This window comes from Cucurbita pepo, chromosome 13, assembly GCF_057944985.1.
Source record: "Cucurbita pepo subsp. pepo isolate OVF chromosome 13, ASM5794498v1, whole genome shotgun sequence".
NCBI classification, from domain to species: domain Eukaryota; kingdom Viridiplantae; phylum Streptophyta; class Magnoliopsida; order Cucurbitales; family Cucurbitaceae; genus Cucurbita; species Cucurbita pepo.
In genome coordinates this window covers 14,230,306-14,248,412 of record NC_141810.1, presented here as the reverse complement: position 1 = coordinate 14,248,412, position 18,107 = coordinate 14,230,306, and the positions used below count along the sequence as shown (strand labels likewise).

The 18,107-nt window shown below is 37.5% G+C and overlaps 4 protein-coding genes across 7 annotated transcripts; 3 read left to right on the top strand and 1 right to left on the bottom strand.

Moving 5' to 3' along the window:
- The first annotated feature begins 472 nt into the window (after positions 1-472).
- LOC111808549 (mannan endo-1,4-beta-mannosidase 6) lies at positions 473-3,614 on the top strand. Of its 2 annotated transcripts, none has more exons than XM_023694613.2 (8): positions 473-614; positions 701-792; positions 892-1,145; positions 1,576-1,855; positions 2,050-2,244; positions 2,325-2,447; positions 2,739-2,950; positions 3,042-3,614. In XM_023694613.2, the coding sequence occupies exons 3-8, from the start codon at positions 961-963 to the stop codon at positions 3,484-3,486; spliced, it is 1,440 nt and encodes a 479-aa protein (XP_023550381.1). In that variant the 5' UTR covers positions 473-614; positions 701-792; positions 892-960; the 3' UTR covers positions 3,487-3,614. The 2 variants fall into 2 exon arrangements, with proteins under 2 accessions (XP_023550381.1, XP_023550382.1); XM_023694614.2 differs by having other exon boundaries at positions 886-1,145.
- Positions 3,615-4,244: 630 nt separating this feature from the next.
- Positions 4,245-6,965, top strand: LOC111808158 (GCN5-related N-acetyltransferase 4, chloroplastic). Its single transcript, XM_023693978.2, has 3 exons — positions 4,245-4,603; positions 4,981-5,383; positions 6,462-6,965. Exons 1-3 carry the CDS (start codon positions 4,447-4,449, stop codon positions 6,748-6,750), a joined length of 849 nt encoding a protein of 282 aa, XP_023549746.2. The 5' UTR covers positions 4,245-4,446; the 3' UTR covers positions 6,751-6,965.
- Positions 6,966-7,686: 721 nt separating this feature from the next.
- LOC111808024 (ubiquitin-like protein 5) lies at positions 7,687-9,749 on the top strand. 2 transcript variants are annotated; one of them, XM_023693788.2, is made up of 2 exons: positions 7,687-7,992; positions 9,549-9,749. In XM_023693788.2, exon 1 carries the CDS (start codon positions 7,771-7,773, stop codon positions 7,990-7,992), a length of 222 nt encoding a protein of 73 aa, XP_023549556.1. In that variant the 5' UTR covers positions 7,687-7,770; the 3' UTR covers positions 9,549-9,749. The 2 variants fall into 2 exon arrangements, with proteins under 2 accessions (XP_023549556.1, XP_023549555.1); XM_023693787.2 differs by having other exon boundaries at positions 7,688-7,992; positions 9,540-9,749.
- Positions 9,750-11,477: 1,728 nt separating this feature from the next.
- On the bottom strand, positions 11,478-14,783 carry LOC111809439 (auxin response factor 16). 2 transcript variants are annotated; one of them, XM_023695904.2, is made up of 4 exons: positions 14,657-14,783; positions 12,892-14,136; positions 11,868-12,757; positions 11,478-11,775 (listed from the first exon to the last, which is right to left on the bottom strand). In XM_023695904.2, the coding sequence occupies exons 2-4, from the start codon at positions 13,978-13,980 to the stop codon at positions 11,703-11,705; spliced, it is 2,052 nt and encodes a 683-aa protein (XP_023551672.2). In that variant the 5' UTR covers positions 13,981-14,136; positions 14,657-14,783; the 3' UTR covers positions 11,478-11,702. The 2 variants fall into 2 exon arrangements, with proteins under 2 accessions (XP_023551672.2, XP_086985737.1); XM_087129611.1 differs by having other exon boundaries at positions 14,578-14,736.
- Positions 14,784-18,107: the final 3,324 nt, after the last annotated feature.

Genomic DNA, 18,107 nt, shown 5'->3' with positions numbered 1-18,107 from the left:
CGAGAAAATGAAAGAAAAATCTCCTTTTGTCGGAGAAAATGAGAAAAAGAAGTTCAAGCTTCAACTTTAAGCCGAAGAGAGAGGAAGAAGAACCTGAAATTCCAGTACAGTAAACAATAACGTAGATCATTCCTCCAAACGCTCAAGCAACGCCGAGAATCCCAACTCCACCTCCTGCATCCACATCCATGTTGCCGACACCATCGAATTGCAATCTGTAACCGATCACCGTCAACACAATCTCCACGTAGAGGAAAAGCAGAGTGGCTTGAACTCTGTAAAATGTCCACTTCGTAATCTCCACGCCGTCGATGAGCGGCGCTGTTGGCGGATCGTGGTAGTTCTTCCTCGAGAACGAACCGCGCTCCGCTGCATTCTTCGCCTTAAAGACAGAGAAATCGAAATCGTAACCCTAGGAGAGATTTCGAATGGATGAATGAATCTGGTGCGAAGTTGGGGAGCGAAGAGAGCTGCATTTAACGAGAGGAAATTGAAGAAAAAGAAGAGAAGCGGAGCAGTGATTTTCAGCAGCTACGACTCATCGCTCTGCTCCGTACCTTCGTCGTTCTGTCCCACTCAGAACAATGCCTTCACTGTTCATACCACTAACTACAGTAACGACAAATTCCTTTTCATGCTTCAAATAAACAATCAACGGCGGTAACCTTTTAACTCCTTTTCTCTGTGTATGTTCTTCCAGTTTCGTAGAGGGACGTAGCTTAGAAGTGATAGCATTTGCATCTTTACTCTTACGGCCATTGCCATCTCTGAAACTGAAAGATTCAAAGAAAGGTGGATATCATTATCTAATTTGCCTTGCCTTCAAAGATTTGGAGCTGTTTAACTCTTTCCTGAAATTCTTTGTTGCGTCTAATGTTGCTTTAGCTGCAGGATTTGTATATATAGCTCGAAAATGGTGGTCCAAACGTGTGCTGGATTTCTCAGTGAGAAGTCAAAACAATGGCTGCTCATTCCACATTGCTCAGTTTAATACTCATTGGTCTGGTAGCAGTTTTTATATTCTCTGTTGAGCATACAGTTTCATCCTTTGTTGAAGGTGATGGGGATGGAGATGATCAGCAATTTGATTTCTCAGTTGAGGATGTCCCTGAGAATCATTTCACGTACTCGGACATGAGCAACGGGTAAGTATTATTTATGTCTCTTCGCCTTTATTGTTGTATCATATTCTCGTTTAAAGAGCCTACAAGTAGTACATGTTTGAAAGTGAGTGATTAAAATCACTTTGGTTAGGTTCGAAATCACTCCAAAACAGGATTCTTATCTTTAAAATCAATTTAGTATTTGGTTTTACACTTTAAAACACAATTTTTGTACGATCAAATTTGATTTTCGAAGGATTAAAAACATATTTCAAAGTCTTTTTGGTGATTATTTTATCATTTCAATATCAATTCTCACTTTCAAACATGTCATTATTCGATTTGAACATATGTTTTTGTTCCATAGACCTAGACATGATTTTATATGGAATTTAGGGACCAAAATAGTATGAAAGTTCATGATCAAAATAAGGTTTAAATGCTTTTTTTTTTCTTGGGTTCATCAATATAGGTTTGATGGAGTGGTTCAAAAGAAGAATGATGCTTGGAGTATGGTGGAGACAAGACAGAACCAATTTGTAGTAGATGGCCAACCGTTCTATGTTAATGGTTTCAACACTTACTGGTTGATGGTATTTGCAGCGGATCAATCCACAAGAGGAAAGGTCACAGAAGTGTTTAAACAAGCTGCTTCTGTGGGATTTACAGTTTGCAGGACTTGGGCCTTCAATGATGGCCAGTGGAGAGCTCTTCAAAAATCTCCATCTGTGTATGATGAAGAAGTCTTCAAGGTACTTGGCTAAGAACAAGAGTTAATATCTGCAAACAATCCGATCATAGTTCTTACAGTTCATTTCGAAATAAAACATAGAAAATTGTGTTTCAACGTAATCACTCATGTTCATGCCTTCAACAAAATGATTAAGCTTTATCATCACGAGCTCTATTTCATCCGAATGTAACTACCTTTTTTCATGGAGTGCAGGCATTAGATTTTGTGATTAGTGAAGCAAAGAAGTATAAGATAAGGCTGATATTATCATTAGCAAACAATTGGGAAGCATACGGCGGCAAAGCACAATATGTGAAATGGGGAAGAGCTGCTGGCCTCAATTTGACATCTGATGATGATTTCTTCTCTGATCCAACTCTCAGAAGCTACTATAAGGCTCATGTTGCGGTGAGTTCCCAAGATATGTTACTGTCCTTCTATTGTTAGCATGAAAATGATATTTCTTGACTTCCATCTGAATGATATAGACGGTGCTTAATAGAGTGAACACATACACAAACGTAATGTACAAGGAAGATCCAACCATTTTTGCCTGGGAACTAATGAACGAACCTCGTTGCACATCGGATCCTTCTGGCGACAAACTACAGGTTTGCTTTCTTTAACAGGCACTTTGTGTTACGAATCACATCTCTCCACAATGGTATGATATTATCCACTTTGAGTATAAGCTCAGGCTTTGCTTTGGGCTTTCCCAGAAGGCCTCATACCAATGGAGATGTATTTCCTTACTTATAAACTTATGATCATTCCCTAAATTTGTCAATGTGGGACTCCCTCCCAACAATCCTCAACATTTTGCACCGTCAGAAGAATGAGACACGTACAAATAAGTAAGCGACCAATATTGTTATTTGATGTTAATGAATGGGGATTTGCAGGGATGGATTCAAGAAATGGCTGTGTTTGTGAAGAGCATGGATCCAAAGCATTTAGTGGAGGTTGGTCTGGAGGGATTTTATGGCCCATCCACACCCAATAGAGTTCAGTTGAATCCAAATACATATGCTCAACAAGTTGGAACTGATTTCATCAGAAACCATAAAGTTCTTGGTGTTGATTTTGCTTCAGTTCACATTTATGCAGATACATGGTAGGATGCCAAAACATTAGCAGCTGAAGTAGAATCTGTTCCTTTTTTATGATATAACTTGGATGATTCTAACACGAACTCGTTGTTAAAGGGTTTCTCCATCCGTCTCGGATACCCATCTCCAATTCACCAAATCATGGATGGACGCTCACATAGAGGATGCAGAGAAGTATCTCGGCATGCCAGTCATCTTCGCCGAGTTCGGGGTATCATCGAAGGATCCCGGATACAACTCGACTTTCAGGGACGCAGTTCTTAACTTGGTATACAAGACCTTGTTGGGTTCAACAAAGAAAGGAGGGAGTGGAGGAGGAAGCCTGGTGTGGCAGCTATTCCCTGATGGAACTGACTACATGGATGATGGTTATGCAATTGTGCTCTCCAAATCTCCTTCAACCTCAAACATAATATCTCTGCATTCCACAAGATTGTCCATCTTCAACTCCATTTGTTCCATGAGATGTCGTTGGGGTTGTAAGAAGAAAAATCTTATGGATCTTATCTTTCCCGACCACCATGATCATGATGAGATGTAACGTGAACGAACTCATGGTCGAGAATACGGGTATTCGATCCTTATGGATTATTCAGAAGGCTACATCTGAATTCCTTGTATCATAAATAAGAACTTTCTTGATGGTATGATCTTGCTTTTAGTTAACTACATCATGGTCTGCCTCTCTTTGCAGTCGTTTTTGTTATCATAATTTCGCTCTAATGCCACAAGTAAAAATACTCTGATACCTAATTGATGTAGTGAAAGTGGAAGTAAGATCGATTGTACTCATACATCTACAAACAGAAATTAACAAAGAGACAAAAATTTATGTGGTTCGAAGAGAAAAAAATTTCCTTACAAATGACTCCAGTTCTTCCCAATTGCCTCTAGGTAAATACAAAATGATAATAACTCTACGTCTCAAAATAATGCTAGACAAAAGCATTTATATAGTCGTAATAATACTAATTCTCGTACATAAATTAAGATAATAATGCTAGACAAGCATTTATATAGCCGTAATAATACTAATTCTCGTACATAAATCAAGATGATTCATAAGGCACAACACCCTAAAAATTTTGGGCTCGTTTTCGTGGACCCTCCAATGAAAGAACTTCAAAACTGGATTGGGTTCACCTAACACACCACACACTAAGTAGTCCCGAGACGACAAAGCCAATATAGTCAATTCTATGAGTATCCGTCGGCCCGGTCCATGTTACGCGCGCTATCCGGTTCGACCGGACCATTTTCATGTTCTTTTATCTCTGCTTCATTTTGGAGGTGAGTGAGCTTCCTTTACTTGAGACGTGCGTGAGAGAGGACCTCACATCATCAATTCACATAGCGACGAACAGTTCTCGGGCGATCACCACCGTTTCTTCAGACGTTGATCGCACGTGTGGCGGCTCCATCGCCTGTAAATCCTTTATACTGTTCATCCAACACTCTGAGGAACACAGAAAATCGGAGAAGGAATTGGATCGCTTTGGAAATGCGGGCCATATCCTTAGGACTCACAGTCTCTTCGACTTCTTCTTCTTCTTCTTCTTACACTTCCCTAACTCCCTCTACTTTCAGAAACTTCAATTCGAACAAATCTGCCTTCGCTCATGGCGTCTCTCTTCTTTCGCCCCCCAAATCATGCCCAGGTGTGTATCTCCTTTGATCTTCTGTTGTTCGTTAATTTACCTTTCTCTACTGATTCCAGATTTTGTAGCTACTGTTGGGAGTTTTCTGGATCTGTGTTTTATTAGTTTGGTCAAATTTTCCTCTCTTGCGAGTATTATTGTTGTTTAATCGTCGGTTTCATGGAATTATGAACTTTGGGGCTGAGAAAATGCATATTTGGTCGTTTTCTGTGTAGATTAATGGAAATAATAGAGCATAGCTTCCATAGAATGTTGTTGTCTTGCCTAAAATGTCAAGGGTGCTATAATGAAAATGTAGAACTGAACATTGTGCAATGAATTGATGATTTAGTTGGGCTATGGAGTTTGTGTTTGATTGTTCTGGCATTATCCTCCAGGTGCAAGAGTTTGTAAAGCCAGTCAAGTTTTTGATTTATTTCCAGCAGTAACTCCTGAGATAACAGTTAGAGAGGCAAGAATAGAGGACTGTTGGGAAGTTGCAGAGACTCATTGCAGCTCCTTCTTCCCAGAATACTCATTCCCATTGGATTTTGTGTTGAGGGTTGATAGGCTTGTGGCTATGTTATATAGATTGTCTGTGCCAAATGGTTGCAGGAGGGTTTGTTTGGTTGCTGTCATTGGTGGCTCACAAGATGATGCATTCCTTATTGGACCTGATGATTTCAAGATTGGAGGATTTGATGGAAAAGTTAGCCTCAACAAGGGCTATGTTGCTGGAATATTGACCCTCGATACCGTTGCCGATTTTCTACCGAGAAAAGGACCAATGCGACAAAGAAGGTGAGTAGTAATGTACATTACCTTGGTTCATCTTGAGTAATAGAACTATTGTTGTTTTGAAGCAATCCAGTTTTCAGCCTAATGATATACTTGAGTCTGCAATTCTAAGAATATTGTCCGTTTTGGCCCCGTTATGTTCGGTCGTTAGCCTCACCGTTTTTGAAAATGCGTCTACTAGGGAGAGTTTTCCACACACTTATAAGGAATGTTTTGTAACCCTCTCCAACCAATGTGGGATCTCACAATCCACCCCCTTAGGAGCCGAGCGTCCTCACTGGCACATCGTTCGGTATCTGGCTCTGATACTATTTGTAAAAGACCAAGTTCACCGCTAGCAGATATTGTCTGTTTTGGCCTATTACGTATCGTCGTCAGCTTCACGGTTTTTAAAACGCGTCCACTAGGGAGAGGTTTCCACACCCTTATAAGGAATGTTTCGTTCCCCTCTCCACAGCCAGTGTGGGATCTCACAATCCACCCCCCTTGGGAGCCCAGCGTCCTCGCTGACACACCGCACAGTGTCTGGCTCTAATACCATTTGTAACAAACCAAGTTCACTGGTAACCGATATTGTCCGTTTTGACTCGTTACATATCGTCGTCTGCCTCACGATTTTTAAAACGCGTCCACTAGGGAGAGGTTTCCACAACTTTATAAGGAATGTTTCGTTCCTCTCTCCAACCGATGTGGGATTTCACAGGTTGTCTGTTTAATTAATCGTATTTGTCGGGCTAAAGTATCGAATCCCAATGTTTCTTTTTATTTGATCGCCGGGCTAGGAGAGGAACAAGAACAATACCCTTCAACTTAAACTCATCTAGCTTCTCCAGGATCCATTGCTCTTGATTTAGAAGTTAAGATTGATCATATCCATTTAGCAACAAACCATTTATCAATATCATTGCAGCTCAATGATAACCTTCCTCTAAATAAACAGCTGATCTCAAGTTACTTCTGTCTGAAAATTTGAGCTTCATCCTAAATTCTCAACTGCACTCTGATTCGCCCGCAATCGAATGATGTAGTTTTGAGTTCTTGATCATTCTACGGTTTGCTCGTTTTGCATCTTCTATGACAGGACAGGGATTGCATACATATCAAATGTTGCAGTTCGTGAGCGGTTTCGACGCAAGGGAATAGCGAAAAAGCTAATACTCAAAGCAGAAGCCGAAGCCAGAAACTGGGGGTGCCGAGCAATTGCGTTGCATTGTGATACGAGCAATCCCGGGGCTACGAAGCTGTATAGAGGTCAGGGTTTCAAAACCATCAAGGTACCGGAAGGAGCGAACTGGCCTCGGCCAAAGACCTCTCCAGACATCAAGTACAGTTTCATGATGAAGCTTCTGAAGAACCCAGCCTCAATTTAGTACTCCACAGGACATTTCAAGCATTATTTGAAGATGAAAAGGTAGGAGCTTTTAGAACAGCTTGTATATGATGATAGAAGGAGAACAGATTTGGGTTACCTTCACATCCTCTATTGTATTATATAATGGTGCCCATTGTTCCCTTGTAACATGATGATGAATGTTTGTTTATATCATTAATATCATTATGTGGAATTTATCCATGGTCTTCCTGCATGTTGAATTCTTGTGAGTCGAACTCCGACGGGTACACTAAGTCGTGTGACTCAAAGAATACATATATTGAGGCTAAGATGGCCACGTTTGAAGTGAGTGTCCTTTAGAAAGCCCATGGTTTGTCGGGTAAGTCTTGGGCCAAGTCTAAACGAAGACGTCGGAAGTGTCAGTCTCACCCTCCCACAGAGGTTCGTGATGATCCGTTTCAAATTATATGAAGAAAATCACTTTTTTTTTTATTATTGAAGGTTCGAATCTTTACCTTCACACGAGTTTCAAACGTTATTCAAACGTTACTGAATCCATTTGTGACCAGCATTGTAATAGTGCAATGCATGGTTTTCTCTTTGTCAATTGAAAATATAGCTCATGAGCGTAATACTTCTCATTTAGGTCGTTGGTTCATAGCCACGTGCTCTAATCCTCTAAACTACATGCCTTATCCCGTTTCCACTCTGTTCCCGAGTTACCCGAAAAAAAAAGAACCTTTCTGCTCCCGAGCCATTTGCCATACTACACTAATTTTATATCAAAATTTTATCAAACACTAATTCACTAATAATTGCTAATAATTATTATAATGAGTATAATTTAAAACTCGAAATCGATACGACGTCGTATTCCTACTACGACTAGTCAACTAATGAATGTCACAGTCAACGCCATTGACCCCGAGTTTTGAAGGCGGTGGAAAATATATAATAAAACGCGAACGAGCGAAAAATTCCCCTCCATTAGGTATTTTGGTCTGTTGAACTCTGAGACGACCTAGGGTTTTGCTTTCTTGGGAGAAAGAAGAAGAAGATGATCGAGGTGGTGCTGAATGATCGGTTGGGGAAGAAGGTGAGAGTGAAGTGCAACGAAGACGACACCATCGGTGACTTGAAGAAGCTCGTGGCGGCCCAGACTGGGACTCGAGCTGAGAAGATTCGGATTCAGAAATGGTACAATATCTACAAGGATCATATTACTCTGAAGGATTACGAAATCCATGACGGCATGGGCCTCGAACTCTACTACAATTAGGTCATTTTCTCATCGCCCTTGGATCATTTGTTTATTTTTTTCATGGATGAAATTTTGAGGAAATATATTATCGCTGATCAATCTGATAAAGCAAGAAATACTTTTCAAAAATATATATATATATCTATATTATTAGCTCGTTCACCATGGGAACTGTTGCTAAATGTTAGTTGCAATACGTCTAATCTTATCGCACTAGTTCTTCCTTGACGATCTCTGGTCTTTTAGAGATGAAGATTATGGATCCACCCTTGCGTCTCATATAACCATGTTGGATCCAATATATGATTCATTTATCTGCTCTGATCAATTGGTCTAACAGATTTTGGGGAACTGATTTTTACCTGATAAAAATTATAATCTTGCATCTTGCCAGTGAAATTCATTTACCTTCTCACCGTATGGTGTAGCTATTAGTAAGTTCACTTCTTATCAACAACTTTGTAATTTCTCTAAACATCCACCGATCAGGCCAACCAGAAGTGTAATAATGAAGCATCCTGTCCTTTTCCTCTCGAGGTTTTACACTCTACCACGAGGTCTGCCATTTAAGAACATTGATGAATACAGTTTATAATCCAATTATGCCATCTTCGCCTAAAGCCATGTTTCTGTGTAAGCACATCAAGGAAATGCCAGAAAGTAGGAAGAATTTTCTGTCATATGAACCAGATGACAATCATCTGTGAGCCACAAGTGCGTGGGGGTAGTTCTTCCAAAGGCCTCAAAACACTTATTTATCGTTAGAATTTGCTATTTGTTACTTTCCCCCTCTCTCTGAATTGAGGATAAACTCACCCTTTTGAATGGCTAAACTGGGAGGTGCCGGGTTTGCAACGAATAGAGGAATCTGTTAAAATATCATAGGATTTTAGGAATATAGGAAAATGATTTAGGGATTTTAGGAATAAATTTAGGTATGTTAGGAAGGAGAAATTTTAGGAATAGATTGATTAACATCTCGTATAAATACCCTAGACCGTAATTAATTCATCATCCCGAAGCAATACAAAGGAGTAGTTTCTACTGTTTTGTAAATCTCTTCTCGATTGGTCTTAATAAAGTGTTCAAGTGTTTCAGCAGAGAGTTGTGTTCAACAGAATCCTCGTCAAAATTTCGTTTTTAAATCTGTTTTAGAAAGAATCATAATACCCCAAAATTCGTTTTTAAATCTGTTTTAGAAAGAATCATAATACCCCAAATCAGTGAGACGCTAGGACTGGCCCTCTGCAACTACTCTACGTAGTTCCTTGAAGAGATGAAGTTTTTATTTTGGACTTCTCGTTTAGATGGTCCTACTCGAAGTGGTCAGGCGTGTTTTCTTGTAGTTAAGAAGAGGCAAACTACAAATGTTCCTCAATCATCAATTTTTTACAAAGTTGCAGTCGACTAATGCATTGAATTCCTTATACTAGCGTTATAGTGATACTTCATCATATGTATCTTATCTTAATATACTACGCATGGTTGCTTTTCATTTCGAAAATGTTCGCTTTTCCATGTTGTCCATGAATAGGAATGAGCTGATGTAGTCTGTTTTTATTCAGTTAATGCAGGCATGGAAAGCCATACTGCTGGCTTTGCTACCGCTACCTCGGTAGCTCAATGTTGTCGTATGGCGCTGCCTGTGTAATTTGTAACATAAGAAGCATACATTGATGACTGTTTCGGAATAAAACTCGGTTTGGGACCTCATGTAATACACAATCAAACTGCCTATTTGGTGATATTATATGTGGTAACTTCAATTAACTTTAGGCTCTATGGCATCATTTAAGAGGTTCTCTAACTGTCCAAGCCTACTAGCAAGTCAAGCTCATTACTAGTAGATATTATCATCTTTGGGCTTTCTCTCAAGGTTTTCCAAGCTCATTACTAGCAGATATTATCATCTTTGGGCTTTCCCTCAAGGTTTTAAAACGTCTCTATTATGAGAGGTTTCTACACTCTTATAAGGAATGTTTTATTCCCCTTTTCAACCAAGGTGTGATCTCAAACTTTGTTTTGTAACCGCTCAAACCCACCCCTAATAAATATTGTCATCTTTGGGCTTGAACTATTACAGCCAAGTTTTGGGCGGTGTGTCATTCTCAAGGCCTCCAAATGGTAGATTCTGAGATTCTACATTAGTTGAAGAGGGGAAGGAAGTATTCCTTACACTACTTGAAGAACCCTGTGGTATTACACCGTTAAACAATGAATGGAGCAACCCTAGAGACATTCTTTAGAACTTCAACCCCCTTTTTAAATGACCCTGTTGGCTGTTGGTGCTTTGTTGGTTAGATGTTGTCAATTTTTTAGACTTTGAATGAGTGTGAAGTATTACAACCAGAAAGGAAGCTGCTGGGCCTATGAGATTTAAGGCTTGATTTTTTATTAGTTCTAAAGTTTTGGAGTCTTCAGAAATTCCATTTGTTCTCTTTATCTTCGTCTCACTGGCATTACAAGAAAGCTGATGAGACATGATATATTTGATAGGATCACATTGGTCAGTCCAATTATTAAAAACTATTTTTGAATTTTCATAAACTTGTCGATTATCACACTATTTGCGCTGCGCTATTTTCTATTTTACGATCTCAAATTACACGCACAATTTTGTTTTTAAAGACGTTCATTTTATTCATGTCAAAAGTTTTCGTTCTCACTCCATTTTATCATTATTATCAAATATCAAGAAAGTATGAGTTTGGCAAGAGATTACCATGCCTCAGAACCCATGCCGATGAACGAGGTTCAACTAACAACTTAGAATGCAGGTAGTAATTTTTATTATAGACCATCACCTCAACACTCTTTCAGGATTCAATTTTTATCCAACGTTCTAACAGATTTCTATTCTAAAAGTAGTTTTGAAACTTCCATAAAAGATCATAAATAATATTACAACTTAGGCAAGAAACGGTTAGGAATGCACGAACTCACACAAACTTAACTCGAACAATTGTCCATACCATACCAAATCGAGAGGTGAGAGATTCTCAGATCCCCATGTGGAACAAAAAAGGAAACAAAAAGAAAAAACAAACCTAAAACCAATGTCACACACAAAGTTGACTTTGAGAAACCCCATGGATTCTTTCTTGGATCTGGGTTTTCTCAAACCATATCCACCAGACCTTAAAAAACATTGTCTTTTTCTCTGTTTTGCTCTGTTTTTTTTTACAATCCCAAAGCCAATACCAATTCCCTTAAGAAACACAAGAAATCCATCATTTGTCCACACATACACACTCAGCCTTTCATGGTTGGTTGACTTCATGTCACCGACAACCTCGTTCTCTGAGTTTTATTTATTTATTTATATATTTATTTATGGATAATAATAAGCAGGGGACAGCATGGGTTCCTGTCATGTCCTGTTCTGTCTCAATGTTCTGTGATTGCTTCGTTCTGTCTCTCCTCTGACACTTCCTCAGGGACTCATCCAATTACTTTTACTGTCTGGTAAATTTTTCTACCATTTTCACCCTCAACAGTAAATATGGGTAACTAAAAAGGAGAATCCATTACTAGAAATTCTGGAGTTTTGAACAATTAAAAAAAAAAACAAGCCCAGTTATTGTCTGGTTGAAGGAGCAGCTGCATATCAATCAAGCTGTAAGTGATCAAAATTTGGGCTTCTCCAATGCCAAGAGAGAAAAAAAGAAACTAACAATAACATGAACTGTTTTAGCTCAACTGTACAATGAAACGAGATCCGTTTTTACCTACGTTTTACTGTTGTCGCTACTTCGAGAATCTGTAAGTATGGTTAGTTTTCTCGCCGTCTTCAGAAACGTGCTGTAAAAAACCACAAGTATACTACATGAACTAACAATTGGAAATCTAACAGCCTTTTTTAGATCACTGATTGGCAATGAACACGAGATTACCTGAAAGGCTCGTCTCCCGCTTGCTTCGTTGTACCGAGTGCATCCTCATAAAGAACACAATTCAGCATCTCTGAGCTTCCTACACCGAACATATTGGCAAGTTTTCCATACAATTCTTCGTATGACCTGAGAAGCGATAGATTAAGAGTACGACCGATGTCCTCGAATTCCATGAACACTTTGCATTGACCAGTGTTCAAGCTAAAACCGGTTTTTTCATGACCATTATACGAGGTAGATCCTCCCTCTGATGAATTCTCCAATGAACCATTCTGTTGTGACGATAAACCAGAACCGTCGGAAGGATTCGACGATTTCCCTTGGTTTTCATACGATGCATTCGTTGTATCGGCCGAGCAGCTGTTAGAAATCAGTTGATTAGGGAGAATGAGTTGACCGAACAATATGATATGATCCGGTTTTGTTTCTTTGCTGTCTTTCGAGCTTTCGGTATTATTTCCCATCGTTAGCCAATGAGAATTATCAGGGCTTTTCATGCCTCCGAACATATTTTCACCTGGGCTGCCAGGAAGAGGAGTGGCCTCATCAAGGTGCTTAAAACCAGCAGAACATGGTCCCAAATTTAGTTTGCTGAGCTGAAAGTCAGGTGAAGAGAGTCCAAATTGAGTATGCCTGGCTCCCTGTATGCCTGCAGGAATGTTATTACCTGTAACACTTTGTAACGAGCTGGTTGTTTCGAAGAAGTTCGTCGAAAACGATGGCATTGGAAGATGACCAAATACAGCAGTTTCTGCTGGGTGAAACCGCTGCTTCTTCCTCGGTGGCGAGAATGGAGAGACATGGATGGCTGGCATGTTTACTACCACTTCAACCAACCATGGGTTGATACTCTTCACATTTTGCAGTAAATCTGGCTCATCCCATGCCACCTAATGAGATATCACAAAAGTTAGAACAAGAACATCAGCCTCGGGAAACTCGCTCGACCGTTGAAGCAATCAACACATACAAAAAATGGGGGCAGGGGGACATGATTGAGGCTCACAACTTCACATAAACAAACCTGCAGCATTCGCCATGGAGAATCAGGCCACCGAACAGGATCAGCTACCTGAATAGAAGATATAGTTCCCATAAACCAGCTTATCCGAGACGAATCCTTGGTTTCGAAAGGCATCTTGAATCTCATAGCAGGATACCAATGAACCTGCATTGCAGATCGTAAACAAGACGCCTTAACGACGAACTCAGGAGTACCAGTGCACGGGTAGTACACAATCTCAAAGGGCTTGCCACTGGCAGCAAGCATTGCAGCTTCGATGACAGATTCTACTGTCACTCTCCCGCTCGAATTCCCATTTGAGATTCTTCTTACCAATCTACCTTCATTCTCCCTCATAAAATCAGAATACCCCACAAGTGGAGAGGCTGAATTAGTTGGATCCCAACCAGTTTCATAATCAATTCCATAACCATTTCCCCGCTTGGCTCGCCTAACTCCGATGAAAAGATCACCAGTTTCCGCCCTCAAGAAAACGATCGAGTCCCCAGCAACAAGTTTCTTCTGATTCACAAAATTACTCCATCCCGTCGTCAAAAGATGACGTCGGGGAGTCCCTCTGTATATATGCCTAAACTTCCAAATCTCACCATGAACATCCTTGGCAAGAATGGTCTGAACAGGCGGCTCTGCCGAGTAATCCAACCGAGGAAACATTGTCTCAGCACAGTAACGAGGCACGGAGAATCCTCCACCATTGTTTGCATCAGATTGTGTCAACGTCTTAGCAAACGAGGCTGGTTTCTCCCGAGTCCTAATATCATTGTGGCCTAGCTCATCATCATCATCCAAACTAAATTCATTGTTCCTCAATGGAATCAACCTTATATTAGCAAAAACCTCATCAGTTTCAGAATCAGCCATATGTCTTATGCCAGATACCCTGCAAGGTATGAGCGAAGGAATTTGCGCTACCCCGAAATCAACATTCTCCTGGGCATGCTCGGCATGGCCCTGAGGAAAGTACACTACCTTCGAGTCGATGGTAGGCAATTCAATCAGCCCACCGGCACAAGCATGCCATAGCTGAGAATCTAAATACTTCTCATGGTTCCTCATCGGTTCAATCACTGAATCCATTCCTCTTGTCATAACGAAACCGAAAAAGTCCTCCAACTCTCAAAAACAAGCCTCCCTTCCTTATTGATTCTCAATCAAAAACCTCACAGATAAATGAATTCAACAAAGCAGATGAACACAAATTGGGGAAAAAAAGCAACAAAGAGCCCCTGTGCTCAACCCTGATTACTGAAGAACAAACAAATAAAAAGAAGAACAATAAGAACAAAAAGAATCTAAACCATTCAAAATATCAGAAATCATCCACAAATATCCACCAGTTCATCGAGAAAGAGGAAAATGAAACAATCAGCATAAACCAAAACATATATCTATTCAATCGAAGTGGATGAAACTTCAGTAAACCCCCAAACTCAAATTCGATGAACATTCACAAAAAACTCATGAATCCAAACCCACACCACTCCGATTCTTCAACAATTAACCAAATCCTTCCCCAAAATCACGAAATAGGCAGAAAATCAACAACAAAAAGTGGAGACTAATTTAGTAATTCTAACGCAGTGGATACAAAATCCGACTAAATTCCAGAATTCAAATCACAAAACCGAACAATTACAACAGAAAAAAACCCGTTCAAATTTTCCACCGGAGAAATGAAAAACTCGCCTGAAAACGTGAAATTGTAACAGAAAGAAGAACAGAAGAAGAAAATCGAAAGAGAAATTTGTGAAAGAGACGTCCGTACAGAGAAAGGAAGCTGGAAATGAAGTGCCTCCACCTTCACCAACACCCGCCTCAAACTCTTTCTTCCTCGCCGACCTCACTTTAATTGCCAGTGACAAAACTGTGAGATGTATTTATATGGTCTTCCGCCTCCTTTTTCTTTTTTTCTTTTTTTCAGATTTTTTTCCTTAATATTACAAAAAAAAAAAAAAAAAAAAAAAAAAAAAAAAAAAAAACAGAATTTCTTTTATTAACCCAATTGTTTTTTTTGTCTACACAATATTCAAATTTTCAATTTTAAAATAATATTTTTTTAAAAAAAATATTTCTATTTTAAGCTACTAAACTATATATATTAGTAATACATTTACATAATTTTATTATTTTTTACATGATTTTATTATATTAAATCATAGTCAATTCCATCGACAAAAATATCGTGGGTTTTTTTAAATATTACTTTATTTTAATAAATTAATTTTATAAATATTATTGTAAATAATTTTTAAAAAAAAAAAAAACACACCATTTCTTTCTCCTTTCCGTACGCTTTATAGTTAGAAAAAGAATGAGGCGATATTTTTCGAAAAATATATAATTTATATTATATATTTCGTAAAATATATAATATTTATTTATTTATTTGTGAGATCTCTAACAACCACATCTCAAAAAAAACCATAAATTCAGCCATTCATTCAGGTGTCCTTTTCCTTCATCTGTTATTTCAAATTTTTTTTTAAATAAATAAAGTTAAATTAAATAACAATTTAATTTTAAAATTCTATTTACCGGATTCTAAAACATTTTTGTGGAATTTTTATTTTTATTTTTTATTTTTCCCTTCCCGCTACTGTCCCACTCTCCTCTTGACCCGCGTGTCATCACATATTTATTAATTTTAATTTTAATAAAATATATATATATATATATATATATTTTTTAATAAATTGAGTTATGTAATTGCTTCGACTATTTTATAACTTGGTAACATATTAATAAGGGATTGATGGCAATCCTGCCTTTTTTAGCTGGAGTTCAACACTTGTTTCGACGTTCGAATATTGCGCATGAGACTACGTAGTCAAATTTACTTCTAAAAAAATATTTAATTAAGATCGACAGCTTACGTGAGTCTTACGTTCAATCCTATTCTTACAAACCATATAAGTCGGTTTATGTGAAAACATATAGTCGTTCAATCCTATTCTTACAAACCATATAAGTCGGTTTATGTGAAAACATAACAAACCATATAAGTCGGTTTATGTGAAAACATAACAAACCATATAAGTCGGTTTATGTGAAAACATATAGTCGGTGTTGACTTATGAGTGATGGTTTTTTTAAATATAATATAAATATTAATGTTTCGAAATAAAATAAAAATAATTATAATAATTACATTAAAAAAACAAGGACATACGTGGATCTTACTTTCAATCCTAATCTTACAAACCATATAAGTCGGTTTATGTGAAAACATATAATGTACGTGGATCTTAAGTTCAATCCTACTCTTACAAACCATATAAGTCGGTTTATGTGAAAACATATGATATGCGTGACTCTTACGTTCAATCCTACTCTTACAAACCATATAAGTCGATTTATGTGAAAACATATCGTTGGTGTTGACGTATGAGTGATGATTTTTTTAAATATAATATAAAGATTAATGTTTCGAAATAAAATAAAAATAATTATAATAATTACGTTTAAAAAAAACAAGGAACAATGATACAGTCAAAATTGTTGGGATTATTTGAGATGAATTGCTGAAATCAAGATTGATGCGGTAAAAAAGTAACCATAGTTCAGGGTGTCTCAATTCCTCCAACCATGGTTAAGGCTTAACCGAATCCTGTTGTGGGTCAACAACAATTACTTTTCCAACCCAACCCTTCCTCGTTTTTGGTTATTCGTCTTGTCTATTTTGGGTCTCTGACAAATATTCGGTCAGATCTGCCCTTCCCTCCAAGGGCATTTTTGTCCTTTCATACCCTCGGATAAAACCCACCATTTTGACTTATGTGTTGTTGGGGTGTTCTAGCTACCTTTTGTCCTGTCCTTATATTCATCCCGACTGATCTTATCGGCAATGATATGTCTTAACTTAATGGTTGTCGGTATAGCTTACAATTGAATACAGAGTCTTTATTACTGTTATAATACACATGTTAAAAACGCAATAAAGTAAGCGGCGGGAAAGATGGGATACGATGGTTTTCGAGAAAGGGAAAAATAGGTTTTCGGTGAGGAAGTGGCAATTCGAGAAAAACTGCACGTGAATGGTCTAAATTGCTCTCCCCTCTTGGCCTTGAGTTGACCTCAACATAAACGCGGTAAAATAGAAAACTCGAGACGTGGTTAGGCTAACAAGTTGAATCGGATCATCAGATGCAAATCGTCTCTTCATTTATTCAAATTTTGTGTTTAAATTAAAGGATATTGATGTACTTAATATTTATCGGTTTTAGTTTTAATAAGCTCTAGTGGTAACAGTAACTATTTTTTTTAATTGAAAATTAAAATCTATCAAATATTATTTTAGTTACACCTAAGATAAATATGACTATAATATTTAAAGTATATTAATAAAAAATAAATTATTAAAAAAAAAAATTGAGAATAAATAACAAATAAATATATTAGAACCATCCAAACCAATAATTTAAAAAAAAAATTATAAAAAAAACAAGCTATTAAATTAAGTTATAAGTTTAAATTTTAAATTTAATTAATAATCATAATAATTTGAATTTAAATCATGCAAACATGACTATAATATTTAAAGTATATTAATAAAAAATAAATTATTAAAAAAAATTGAGAATAAATAACAAATAAATATATCATACCATCAAAACCCATAATTTAAAAAAAAATATAAAAAAAATAAGCTATTAAATTCGGTTATAAATTTAAATTTTAAATTTAATTAATAAATAAGCTATTAAATTCGGTTATAAGTTTAAATTTTAAATTTAATTAATAATGATAATAATTTGAATTTAAATCGTGCAAACATATTTTTAAAATTTTAAAAAATTAAACCAAAACTTAAAATTCACTACTGGTTAAATTCAACTCAGTACGATATTAGCTGAACAACCCGTATTGGCGGCGGAAGTGGACCAAATGGGAGAGAATGCTGCAGCGGTACTAGTCATAGGAACAACCCGTATCGGCGGAAGTGGACCAAATGGGAGGGAATGCTGCAGCGGTACTAGTCATAGGAACATCGTCAAGTTAGTTTAAATTTTCCGTCCACTACACTTTTTAGTCCAAACTTATTATTTTTTTGGTAAAATTTTTTAAATGGGATGGGATGACCAGCCCAGTATAGTACAATATCTGTTAATATCGTTTTATTAAAGGTTAGTATTAAAGTGTCCGTCTTTATTAATATAAATTATATACATTTTCATAAGTTAATATATATAAGTGGGATGGGATGATTGGCCTAGGAC